This window comes from Centropristis striata, chromosome 18 (genome assembly GCF_030273125.1).
Source record: "Centropristis striata isolate RG_2023a ecotype Rhode Island chromosome 18, C.striata_1.0, whole genome shotgun sequence".
Taxonomy (NCBI): domain Eukaryota; kingdom Metazoa; phylum Chordata; class Actinopteri; order Perciformes; family Serranidae; genus Centropristis; species Centropristis striata.
In genome coordinates, this window is record NC_081534.1 from 35649682 (window position 1) to 35663567 (window position 13886).

At 41.8% G+C, this 13886-nt stretch overlaps 1 protein-coding gene across 1 annotated transcript; it reads left to right on the plus strand.

The window, feature by feature from the left end:
- The first annotated feature begins 1745 nt into the window (after positions 1-1745).
- On the plus strand, positions 1746-13617 carry mboat2b (membrane bound O-acyltransferase domain containing 2b). The gene is made up of 13 exons (XM_059356107.1): positions 1746-1939; positions 4611-4756; positions 4919-4996; positions 5599-5694; positions 6133-6188; positions 6301-6355; positions 8582-8762; positions 8944-9136; positions 9294-9397; positions 10802-10866; positions 11748-11880; positions 12231-12382; positions 12548-13617. The coding sequence occupies exons 1-13, from the start codon at positions 1850-1852 to the stop codon at positions 12699-12701; spliced, it is 1503 nt and encodes a 500-aa protein (XP_059212090.1). The 5' UTR covers positions 1746-1849; the 3' UTR covers positions 12702-13617.
- The last annotated feature ends 269 nt before the right edge of the window (positions 13618-13886 follow it).

Here is a 13886-nt window from a genome sequence, read left to right on the forward strand (position 1 = left end):
ATGTGTTAGTGTTGGTGTGTTAGTGTTGATGTGTTGGTGTTGATGTGTTAGTGTTGATGTGTTGATGTGTTAGTGTTGATGTGTTGGTGTTGATGTGTTGGTATTGATGTGTTAGTGTTGATGTGTTGATGTGTTGGTGTTGATGTGTTGGTGTTGATGTGTTAGTGTTGATGTGTTGGTGTTGATGTGTTAGTGTTGATGCGTTGGTGTTGATGTGTTGGTGTTGATGTGTTGGTGTTGATGTGTTGGTGTGTTGGTGTTGATGTGTTGATGTGTTGGTGTTGATGTGTTGATGTGTTAGTGTTGATGTGTTGGTGTTGATGTGTTAGTGTTGATGTGTTGATGTGTTAGTGTTGATGTGTTAGTGTTGATGAGTTGGTGTTGATGTGTTGGTGTTGATGTGTTGATGTGTTGGTGTTGATGTGTTGGTGTTGATGTGTTAGTGTTGATGTGTTGGTGTTGATGTGTTGGTATTGATGTGTTAGTGTTGATGTGTTGGTGTTGATGTGTTGGTGTTGATGTGTTAGTGTTGATGTGTTGATGTGTTGGTGTTGATGTGTTAGTGTTGATGTGTTGGTGTTGATGTGTTAGTGTTGATGTGTTGGTGTGTTAGTGTTGATGTGTTGGTGTTGATGTGTTGGTGTGTTGATGTGTTAGTGTTGATGTGTTAGTGTTGATGTGTTGGTGTTGATGTGTTGGTGTGTTGGTGTTGATGTGTTAGTGTTGCTGTGTTGATGTGTTGGTGTTGATGTGTTGGTGTGTTGGTGTTGATGTGTTAGTGTTGATGTGTTGATGTGTTAGTGTTGGTGTGTTAGTGTTGATGTGTTGGTGTTGATGTGTTAGTGTTGATGTGTTAGTGTTAGTGTGTTAGTGTTGATGTGTTAGTGTTGGTGTGTTAGTGTTGAGGTGTTAGTGTTGATGTGTTGGTGTTGATGTGTTAGTGTTGGTGTTGATGTGTTAGTGTTGATGTGTTGGTGTTGATGTGTTAGTGTTGATGTGTTGGTGTGTTGGTGTTGATGTGTTAGTGTTGATGTGTTAGTGTTGGTGTTGATGTGTTAGTGTTGATGTGTTGATGTGTTGGTGTTGATGTGTTGGTGTGTTGGTGTTGATGTGTTGATGTGTTAGTGTTGATGTGTTGGTGCTGATGTGTTGGTGTTGATGTGTTGGTGTTGATGTTGATGTGTTGATGTGTTGGTGTGTTAGTGTTGGTGTGTTAGTGTTGATGTGTTGGTGTTGATGTGTTAGTGTTGATGTGTTGGTGTTGATGTGTTAGTGTTGATGTGTTAGTGTTGGTGTGTTAGTGTTGATGTGTTAGTGTTGATGTGTTGGTGTGTTGGTGTTGATGTGTTGGTGTTGATGTGTTAGTGTTGATGTGTTGGTGTTGATGTGTTAGTGTTGATGTGTTGATGTGTTAGTGTTGATGTGTTGGTGTTGATGTGTTAGTGTTGGTGTGTTAGTGTTGATGTGTTAGTGTTGATGTGTTAGTGTTGATGTGTTGGTGTGTTGGTGTTGATGTGTTGGTGTTGATGTTTGGTGGTTTCAACATGTCTGATAATCCATCAGGAGCAGAACCAGGAGAGGAGGAGGAGGAGGAGGAGGAGAGAGGATGAAGAGAGGAGGAGGACACAGAGTGAAGGAGGAGAGATGGATGAGGGGCTCAGAGGGAGGAGGGGGAGACAGACCGAGGAGGAGGAGGAGGAGGAGGAACAGGAAGAAGAGGAGGAAGGAGCATCATCAGCAGCAGCACCCAGCCTCAGACAGACCGTCGGCGGATCACGGAGCTCCGCCGCCGCCTCTGAGCCGCTGCAGCCGGACACAGAAGCAGCAGACCCGGCCGCAGAGCGGAGCCATGGCCGCTGAGGAGAGCCGATCCACGGCCTGCACCGGCTCCAGCCTGCTGCAGCCGGTCAGCGAGATCACCGACCTGCCGCTGGACCAGGTAAGAGCCGCCGGACCGGGGCACCGGGGGACCGGGGGACCGGGGCGGGACCGGGGCGGCCGCCGGGCCGCTCTCACGCCGCCTTCAGCCACACTAAAGGCGGACACGGCGAGCCGCGGCGCCGCGGCCAAGATGGATGGAGGCCTCGTGTCGGTGACGGTTTTTCTCCGGTGATGGCAGCAGGGTGTGTGTGTGTGTGTGTGTGTGTGTGTGTGTGTGTGTGTGTGTGTGTGTGCTTTATTCAGACATGATGAAAGAACTGATGTCATGTTGATCACTTCTCATTTTATCACCAAAGGGCCAATAATCAGATATAATAATAATAATAATAATAATAATAATAATAATAATGATGTAAAAATAAGAAAAATAATTATGTAGTAATAATGATAATGTAATAATAATATTAACAATAAAAATAATGTAATAATAATAATAATAATAATGTAAAAATAATAATAATAATAATAATAATAATAATAATAATGAACATTATTCATGTGTTCATATAAAAACTTGTTCAATCTGAAGTTGATCGCAAAAATCATGTTAAAATATTCAAAATATTTTGACTTGAACACATTTCTGAGGCTCCATGAGGCGATTTATTTATTTATTAGTTTATTTATTTATTTTATAAATAATCATAAAAAAACAATGATTAATATTAAAGCCACGTTTGTTCATTCAGGATATTTATTTAAAAACACAAGAAACAATAAAGGACATAAATAAAGAGCGTTCAGTCAGAACCACATATATTAATAATAATAATATCAATTTGTAATATAAAGATAAAATAACAGGAATATTAGAAATTTTAATACTTCACAACATTCAGAAAAGAAAACAAATCTCCTGAATAAATAAAAGTATGAAACTGTGAGATATTAATATGCTCAGGTCCAAATATCATCATTTATATTAAAAACTGACGCTGCAGTGTGAGGAATTATTATTAATAATGTTATTATTACTGTTGTACACATTTAAAATGGAATAAATTAAGATTTAAACTTTCATTTAAAGTTATGAGTTACTGCTCGTTACATCAAATGTGAATTAGACAAATATATATATATATATATATAAACAATCATAATAATATAAAAGTATGTACGAATAAAATAGGAATTTTAAATAAAATAAAAAATAATATAATATAATAATAATAATAATAATAAATAATAATGATAATATGAATATCAATATTTCATAATAATAAAGTAAGATAAATACAAATGAAATGGGAATTTTAAATAAAATGTAAAATAAGTTGTTAAGTTAAAATCAGGAAATATCTCAAAGATAAGATTTATTTTATTTTACTGAATATATTTTAATGTTTTATCGATTTTTTTAACACTGAATAATTATTATGATTTTAATCTTGTAAACTCTACGGCTTAAATAAAATATAAAATAATATTATAATGTTTTATGATAATAATAATAATAACAATAATAATATCAGAAATGTATTAAAAATAAAATGTAAATAGTGAAATTAATTATTTAATTAAAACAAATTACAAATAAACAAATGAACTCAAGACTGAAATTTGCGAATTATAAATCAGAATATTTAAAAAAATATAATAATAATAATAATTAGAAAAATAATAGAAATATTTCAATTATCATGTAATAAATTTAATATCTGAAAAATAAATGAAAAAATAATAAAGAAATTAATTAGAACGTTAACAACAAATCCACATAAAATCTACAATATTTGAAAAAAGTAGTTATTACGTCCAAATAATTACAATATAAAAGAGCTGAGACTCTTAATGGGGAGCTGAGACTCTTAATGGGGAGCTGAGACTCTTAATGGAGAGCTGAGACTCTTAATGGGGAGCTGAGACTCTTAATGGAGAGCTGAGACTCTTAATGGGGAGCTGAGACTCTTAATGGGGAGCTGAGACTCTTAATGGGGAGCTGAGACTCTTAATGGAGAGCTGAGACTCTTAATGGGGAGCTGAGACTCTTAATGGGGAGCTGAGACTCTTAATGGGGAGCTGAGACTCTTAATGGGGAACTGAGACTCTTAATGGGGAGCTGAGACTCTTAATGGGGAGCTGAGACTCTTAATGGGGAGCTGAGACTCTTAATGGAGAGCTGAGACTCTTAATGGAGAACTGAGACTCTTAATGGGGAGCTGAGACTCTTAATGGGGAGCTGAGACTCTTAATGGGGAGCTGAGACTCTTAGTGGGGAGCTGAGACTCTTAATGGGGAACTGAGACTCTTAATGGGGAGCTGAGACTCTTAATGGGGAGCTGAGACTCTTAATGGGAAGCTGAGACTCTTAATGGGGAGCTGAGACTCTTTACATAAAGGTGTGTTTCCCCTGCTCTCTGTCTGCCAGGTTGTGTATATAAGGTGTGTTTCCCCTGCTCTCTGTCTGCCAGGTTGTGTATATAAGGTGTGTTTCCCCTGCTCTCTGTCTGCCAGGTTGTGTATGTAAGGTATGTTTCCCCTGCTCTCTGTCTGCCAGGTTGTGTATATAAGGTGTGTTTCCCCTGCTCTCTGTCTGCCAGGTTGTGTATATAAGGTATGTTTCCCCTGCTCTCTGTCTGCCAGGTTGTGTATATAAGGTGTGTTTCCCCTGCTCTCTGTCTGCCAGGTTGTGTATGTAAGGTATGTTTCCCCTGCTCTCTGTCTGCCAGGTGAACTTCGTGGTGTGCCAGCTGGGCGCTCTGGTCTCGGCCTTCTGGTTTCGCCTCTTCCTCCATCCCAGTAGAACCAGTCCCTTCATCAGACACGTGGTGGCCACGCTGCTGGGACTCTACTTCGCCATGTTCTGCTTCGGCTGGTGAGACACAGATAAATATTATTATTATTGTTATTATTATTATTATTATTATTATTATTATTATTATTATTCTCATTATTATTCTCATTATTATTATTATTATATATTTATGTATTTATATTAGAGGCGTTAGTGTGTCTGAGGTCTCACCTGTGCCTGCAGGTACGCGCTGCACTTCCTGGTCCAGAGCGGACTCACCTACGGCATCATGATCCTCACCGGAGTGGAGCACATGCACAAGTAGGCTCCGCCCCTTTAAGGATCACACAGGTCCCACACCTGTCTCACATACTTGTTTCACACCTGTCTCACATACTTGTCTCACACCTGTCTCATATCTGTCTCACACCTGTCTCACATACATGTCTCACACCTGTCTCATATCTGTCTCACACCTGTCTCACATACATGTCTCACACCTGTCTCATATCTGTCTCACACCTGTCCCACATACATGTCTCACACCTGTCTCATATCTGTCTCACACCTGTCCCATATCTGTCTCACACCTGTCTCACATACTTGTCTCACACCTGTCTCAAATCTGTCTCACACCTGTCTCACATACCTGTCTCACACCTGTCTCATGTCTGTCTCACACCTGCCCCATATCTGTCTCACATCTGTCCCATATCTGTCTCACAACCACCTGTCTCACATCTGTCCCATATCGGTCTCACAACCACCTGTCTCACATCTGTCTCTCACCTTTCTCACACTTTCCATGTGAAGAAATCAGCAGTGTTTGTATTTATGGAACACCTGTTGACATGAATACAGGTGAGAGTTTGAGTGACAGGATGAGTGATGCTCGTCTCCATGGCGACCTGTGTGTCTTCCAGGTACTGCCTCCTGGTGGCGCTCAGCTACCTGAGTCTCTGTCAGATCACCAGAGTCTACGTCTTCGACTACGGCATGTACTCAGCCGACTTCACCGGGTGAGACGCACACCTGTCCACACACACACCTGCCCACACACACACCTGCCCACACACCTGTCTGACACACACCTGTCTCACACACCTGCCCACACACCTGTCCACACACCTGTCTCACACACACCTGTGCACACACCTGTCTCACACACCTGTCCACACACACACCTGTCTCACACACCTGTCCACACACCTGTCTCATGCACACCTGTCTCACACATACACCTGTCTCACACATACACCAGTCCACACACACCTGTCCACACACACACACCTGTCTCACACATACACCTGTCTCACACACACCTGGCCACACACACACCTGTCTCACACACTTGTCCACACACCTGTCTCACACACCTGTCCACACACAAACTTGTCTCACACACCTGTCCACACACACACCTGTCTCACACACACCTGTCCCCTGTCTCTCTGCAGGCCGATGATGGTGATCACACAGAAGATCACCAGTCTGGCGTTTGAAATCCACGACGGTGAGATGATGATAATAATAATAATAATATTATTAATAATAATAATAATAATAATAATAATAATAATAATAAAGACTGTTTTTTATGACATATTTGTGTTTTTGTGGAACAGGAATGGCGCGTAAAGAGGAACATCTGACTCCAGGACAGAAGATTTTAGCCATCAGGTCTGTTTGTTTTTATTATTAAACACTTAGAATACAGCGACATGAATTCATAAATAACTGTGGAAACAAGTAAAATATTATAAAAATAAAGGAAATAAATAAATATAAAGTATTTATTTACTATCACCCCTTCCTGTCCTGGAAGGGGAACCACCTGTGGACTCTATAGTTCTTCTGGGAGACTTCAACGCTCACGTGGGTAACGATGATGGTACCTGGAGGAGGTGATTGGGAGGAACGGCCCGATCTAAACCTGAGTGGTGTTCTGTTATTGGACTTCTGTGCTAGTCACGGTTTGTCCATAACAAACACCATGTTACAACATAGAGTTGTTCATAAGTGTACCTGGTACCAGAGCACTCTAGGCCAAAGATCGATTTTCACGTAGAGGTCTGGGACAGTGCCAGTGGAGTGGCAGACCGGGGTGGTGGTTCCCATTTTTAAAAATGGAACCGAGGGTGTGTTCTAATTACCGTGGAATCACACTGCTCAGCCTCCCCGGGAAAGTCTACTCCAGGGAGCTGAAAGGAGGCTCTGGCTGATTGTGGAACCTCAGATTCAGGAGGAACAATGCGGCTTTCGTCCTGGCCGTGGAACAACGGACCAGCTCTTTACCCTCCCAGACTTCTGGAGGGGTCATGGGAGTTTGCTCATCCAGTCTAATGTGTTTTGTGCACTTGGAGAAGGCCTACGACCGTGGTTCTCTGGGTGAAAACGGTGGACTACCCCCTCTGGGTGGAGACAGGTACTGCCCCCTCTGGGTGGAGACAGGTACTGCCCCCTCTGGGTGGAGACAGGTGTTGTCCCCTCTGGGTGGAGACAGGTACTGCCCCCTCTGGGTGGAGACAGGTACTGCCCCCTCTGGGTGGGGAGAGGTACTGCCTCTAGAGAAGGAGTTCCAGTATCTGGGGGTCTTGTTTACGAGTGAGGATAGAATGGAACGTGAGATGGAGGCGGTTTGGTGCAGCGTCAGCAGTGATGCGGGCGTTGTACCGGACCGTCGTGGTGAAGAAGGTTTTAGGTCGATTTACCGCTCCATCTACGTTCCAACCCTCACCTATGGTCATGAGCTTTGGGTAGTGACCCAAAGAACGAGATCGCGGATACAAGCGGCTGAAATGAGTTTCCTCCGTAGGGTGGCTGGGCTCAACCTTAGAGATAGGGGGAGGAGCTCAGACATCCAGAGGGAGCTCGGAGTAGAGCCGCTGCTCCTTCTCCTCTAAAGGAGTCAGCTGTGGTGGTCTGGGCATCTGGTAAGGATCCTCCCGGGCGCCTCCCGTTAGAGGAGCTCCAGGTCCAACTGGTAGGAGGCCCCGGGGAAGACCCAGAACACGGTGGAGGGATTATATCTCTCTCCTGGCCTGGGAACGCCTCGGGGTCCAGGAGGAGCTGGACGTTGTGGCTGGGAGAGGGAACGCCCTGCTTAGCCTGCTGCCCCCGCGACCCGGTCCCGGATAAGCAGAGGAAAATGGATGGATGGATATTTATTCATCAATGTTTTTAATTTTCTATTTATTTATTTGTACTTTTATTATATTAAACAATACTAAATAATAAATTATTTAGAATATAAAACCAAGTTAATTAACATGTGTCTCTCTCTCTTTGACCTGTCTGTCTCTCTCTGACCTGTCTGTCTCTCTCTGACCTGTCTCTCTCTCTCTCTGACCTGTCTGTCTCTCTCTGACCTGTCTCTCTCTCTCTCTGACCTGTCTCTCTCTCTCTGACCTGTCTCTCTCTCTCTCTGACCTGTCTCTCTCTCTCTGAGCTGTCTCTCTCTCTCTCTGACCTGTCTGTCTCTCTCTGACCTGTCTCTCTCTCTGACCTGTCTCTCTCTCTCTGACCTGTCTCTCTCTCTCGGACCTCTCTGTCTCTCTCTCTCTGACCTGTCTCTCTCTCTCTGACCTGTCTGTCTCTCTCTCTGGCCTGTCTCTCTCTCTCTGACCTGTCTCTCTCTCTCTGACCTGTCTCTCTCTCTCTGACCTCTCTGTCTCTCTCTCTGACCTCTCTGTCTCTCTCTTTGACCTGTCTCTCTCTCTCTGACCTGTCTCTCTCTCTCTCTGACCTGTCTGTCTCTATCTGACCTGTCTCTCTCTCTCTCTGACCTGTCTCTCTCTCTCTGACCTGTCTCTCTCTCTCTCTGACCTGTCTGTCTCTCTCTCTGACCTGTCTGTCTCTCTCTCTGACCTGTCTCTCTCTCTCTGACCTGTCTGTCTCTCTGTGTAGGAGGATGCCCAGCCTGCTGCAGTACTTCAGTTATAACTGTAACTTCTTGGGGATCCTGGCGGGTCCCACCTGCTCCTACAACGACTACATCGCCTTCATCGAGGGCGAGCCGCGCCGCCACCGCCACCACCAGGACAGGAAGTCCTCCAGCACGCTGAGGACCAGCGAACCCTCGCCAAACGTACAACACCTGTCTCACACACACCTGTCTCACACCTGTCCAAACATCTGTCTTACATTTTAATGGCCAAGAGATAAACCATGATCCCATCTTGCTGTTGTTGTGGAACCTGATCAAGTGTATTGATCAATGGATGGTGTCTCATTCTGACCTGTCTGTCTCTGACCTGTCTGTCTCTCAGACCGAGGTGGTGCGTAAGGTGGCCACCTCCTTCTTCTGCCTGCTCGTCTTCCTGTCGGTGTGTAAAGTTTTCCCCGTGGAGCGAAACATCGACGACGACTTCATCGCCAACATGCCGTTCTACGCCCAGGTGGTCTACCTGTACCTGTCCATGCTCACCACCAGACCCAAGTACTACTTCGTCTGGACACTCGGTGGGTCCCACCTGTCTGTCTGTCCCACCTGTCATTCTGTCTGTCTGCCTGTCCGTCTCACCTGTCTGTCTGTCCCACCTGACTGTCTCACCTGTCTGCCTCTGTCTTTCTCACCTGTCTGTCTGTCTGTCTCACCTGTCTGTCTCTCTGTCCTCAGCTGACGCCATCAACAACGCTGCAGGTTTTGGTTTTAACGGCTACGGGGTCGACGGAGCTCCTCGCTGGGACCTGATCTCCAACCTGAGGATTGTCAACATCGAGGTGAGACCATCAGCTGTTTATTGTTTACATCTGATCTATAATCAGCTGTTTAATGTTTACATCTATAATCAGCTGTTTAATGTTTACATCTGATCTATAATCAGCTGTTTAATGTTTACGTCTGATCTATAATCAGCTGTTTAATGTTTACATCTGATCTATAATCAGCTGTTTAATGTTTACATCTGATCTATAATCAGCTGTTTAATGTTTACATCTGATCTATAATCAGCTGTTTAATGTTTACGTCTGATCTATAATCAGCTGTTTAATGTTTACGTCTGATCTATAATCAGCTGTTTAATGTTTACATCTATAATCAGCTGTTTAATGTTTACATCTATAATCAGCTGTTTAATGTTTACATCTGATCTATAATCAGCTGTTTAATGTTTACGTCTGATCTATAATCAGCTGTTTAATGTTTACATCTATAATCAGCTGTTTAATGTTTACATCTGATCTATAATCAGCTGTTTAATGTTTACGTCTATAATCAGCTGTTTAATGTTTACATCTGATCTATAATCAGCTGTTTAATGTTTACATCTGATCTATAATCAGCTGTTTAATGTTTACATCTATAATCAGCTGTTTAATGTTTACATCTGATCTATAATCAGCTGTTTAATGTTTACGTCTGATCTTGAACAGCTGTTTAATGTTTACATCTGATCTATAATCAGCTGTTTAATGTTTACGTGTATAATCAGCTGTTTAATGTTTACATCTGATCTATAATCAGCTGTTTAATGTTTACATCTATAATCAACTGTTTAATGTTTACATCTGATCTATAATCAGCTGTTTAATGTTTACATCTGATCTATAATCAGCTGTTTAATGTTTACATCTGATCTATAATCAACTGTTTAATGTTTACATCTGATTTGTAATCAGCTGTTTAATGTTTACATCTGATCTATAATCAGCTGTTTAATGTTTACATCTGATCTATAATCAGCTGTTTAATGTTTACATCTGATCTATAATCAGCTGTTTAATGTTTACATCTGATTTGTAATCAGCTGTTTAATGTTTACATCTGATCTATAATCAGCTGTTTAATGTTTACATCTGATCTATAATCAGCTGTTTAATGTTTACATCTGATCTATAATCAGCTGTTTAATGTTTACATCTGATCTATAATCAGCTGTTTAATGTTTACATCTGATTTGTAATCAGCTGTTTAATGTTTACATCTGATCTATAATCAGCTGTTTAATGTTTACATCTGATCTATAATCAGCTGTTTAATGTTTACATCTGATCTATAATCAGCTGTTTAATGTTTACATCTATAATCAGCTGTTTAATGTTTACATCTGATTTGTAATCAGCTGTTTAATGTTTACATCTGATCTATAATCAGCTGTTTAATGTTTACATCTGATCCTCCAGTTAGCCACCAGTTTCAAAGTGTTCCTGGACAACTGGAACATCCAGACGGCTCACTGGCTCAAACGGTGAGTTTTAATAAATAATAAATAATAAATAAATAAATGACTCGATAAATAAATGAATGTGCCATTAGGAACTAGAAATAAACTGAGGCTTTAATAAATTGAGAAAATGTGACGTGAAATATTATTTTCTTTGTTTAATTAAACTATTTATTGACTTTAATTTTATTGTTACAATATTTTAACTTTATTTCTTTATATTGTTTTGTATATGTTTCTTACATTTTTATTTATTTATTCTCTTAAAATGTATTTATGTATTTATTTATTAATGCTCCTGACTCACTACAGACAATATTTACATTAAGAAATGTATTTAAAAAGTAATACAGGAAAAATAAGTCATTTTGTGGAAATAAATAAGGACGGAAATACAAAGAGAAATAAAACAGAAATAAGTCATTTTTAAAAAAAACAAATGTAAATAAATATAATAAATGTAAATTATTACAGGAAATAAATAAAGGACAAAATTAAATCAGAACATTGGAAAGTTAAAATAAAGTTCTGGTTGAATAAATGAAGACACATTAATAACAAATAAAATTTGTCTGATAATTTAATTTAAAAAAATGTGCTGATGATCCGTTCAAGGTTTTTAGTTTCTTTCTACGACGAGAAGAGAGTTACAGCGAAGAAACATTTAGGCCTCAAAAATAAACGAGTGACAATAATGTAGCGTATTATTTTTATTGGTGATTTTATTCTGCATAATATCAGGACAAAAGTTTATAAAGGAAATAAATAAATAATAAAACAAAAAGAGGCAGTAGTAGAAATAATAACAGAAGGCAAACTATTTCAGTCTATCATCATCATCTTCATGCTAATGTGTCACATGACTGACCCCTGACCTGTAACCTGTGACCTCTGACCCCTGGCAGGGTGTGTTACGAGCGGTGTCCCTACCACCCGACGGCCGCCACCTTCATCCTGTCGGCCATGTGGCACGGAGCGTATCCAGGCTACTACCTCACCTTCCTCACCGGCATCGTCATCACGCTGGCTGCTCGAGCGGTGAGCTAACACTAGCCGCTATCCGTTAGCTGCCCCTGCTAACTTTTAGCTGTCCCTGCTAACCCCTAGCTGTTAGCTGTCCACGATAACTGTTAGCTGCCCCCGCTAAACGTTTAGCTGTAAGCTGTTAGCTGTCCCTGCTAACTGTTAGCTGTTAGATGTCCTTGCTAACCGCTAGCCGTCTCCGCCAACTGTTAGCTGTCCCTGCTAACCGTTAGCTGCTGTGTTATAATTCTGCTGTTAGTTGTTAGCTTATTATCTTGCTAGCTAGCTGTTAGCTATTAGCCTATAACCCTGGTGACAAGCTGCTAACTAACTGTTCTGTTTTCCTTTATGTTTTATTCTCTCAGGTCCGGCACAACGTCCGGCCTCACTTCCTGCACTCGCCCGCCCATAAACTGGTCTATGATGTCATCACATGGGCGGCGACTCAGATCGCCATCTGCTACACGGTGGTGCCATTCGTCCTGCTGTCCGTCGGTCCGTCCATCAAGTTCTACCGGTGAGTGAGACAACACCAACTACCAGTTAGCACCGTGGTTACCGGACGGGGGGGCGGGGCCGAGTTCCAGGGAGGGCGGGGCTTGACGAGAGGCGGTAGTTATGACAGAAAGTGTTAGTTAACGCTGCAGAGAGTCCCAGTCTCACCTGTCCCCCCTCCCTGCAGGTCCTGGTACTTCAGCCTCCACATCGGCTGCGTGCTGCTGGCCGTGGCGCTGCCCGTCAAGCCCCGACACCTCCGCCTCAAAGAGCAGCAGAAGGCGCAGCGCCACCTGGAGGCCGCCGACAGCAACTGCAGCCAGAAGGAGAAGACCACATGAGGACAGAGAACATCCACATTTTATTTCCATAAACTTGTATAGAAAGACGAGGAGTTGAACTACATGAAGCCGACCTCCCTCCTGCCTCGGAGCCGGAACACGACGGGCCGGTTTATTACTCTATTATTTGGATTCACGAGACGGAAAACAGGCGCCGAGTTTCTGAAGGCCTGTGTTGTACCTGATGAAGTGTTTCCCCACAAAACTATGACGTTACCAACGACTGCCGGGATCGTATTTGGACTCCAACTCCAACAGAAAACCTTTTTTTTTGGGGCCAGGTGGCAGGTTGATCTGCAGAGATGGCGGATATATATATAAAAACACACATATATATATATATATATACAGTAATTCATATGGAGCAGCTGCCACACCGGACTCTGTTTTGTTTCTGGTCAGAAACCTGCTGATCGTCCATCACACGAGGATCAATGAAAGGAAGAGGAGGGAAAGGATGAATGAATGAAAGGACAGAATGAAGTGAATGAAGGAGAGTCAGAGCATTAAACAGGTTAAAGTTCTGTCGTCTACATTCCTCCCAGACTGTCTCTTATTATCTATAAACCACATCACAGTATCCATAGACGTGCCAATGATTATTCCACTCAGTCGCCTTAGTTGTTTTGGTTTTTTACAAGAAAAAGAGCCTTAGCAGGACCAGTATTGACTCTGTGGCTGTGAGCGGGAAGAGGTGTTGTGTTTACATTTGTAGATGTCAGTTTTTGTCAAGTTGTTATTTATGTAATTTATGTAACTCCAGACAGACTCGGGTTCTGGTGAACGATGTGGAAGCTGAAGGAGACTCAGATAACTTTAAGGGACGAGCTCAAACTATAAAACAATAAAACTGGATAATATGAAGTGAAGAACTGCCACGATTAGAACCTGTAACCTTTAATAAAGAAACAGTTTGTTAAGGGTTGCTAACACTAACACTGGTTAGATCAACCAAACCAAGCTAACGCTATGTGGAAACTACCAGTTATTTAATAGTTAGGTTTAATGACAACAGTTAGATCAGGTTAACAGCTAAAAAGGTTTGTTTAAGCTAAGCTAATGGGCTGTTAGCAGGTAGCTAGTTTGCTTTAGATTCGTTAACACTTTAAAAAAACAACCAGTTGGTTCAAGTTGAAAATGTATTAATTTTGTCAGCCTTTTACTCAAGGTTAACTAATGATTCAA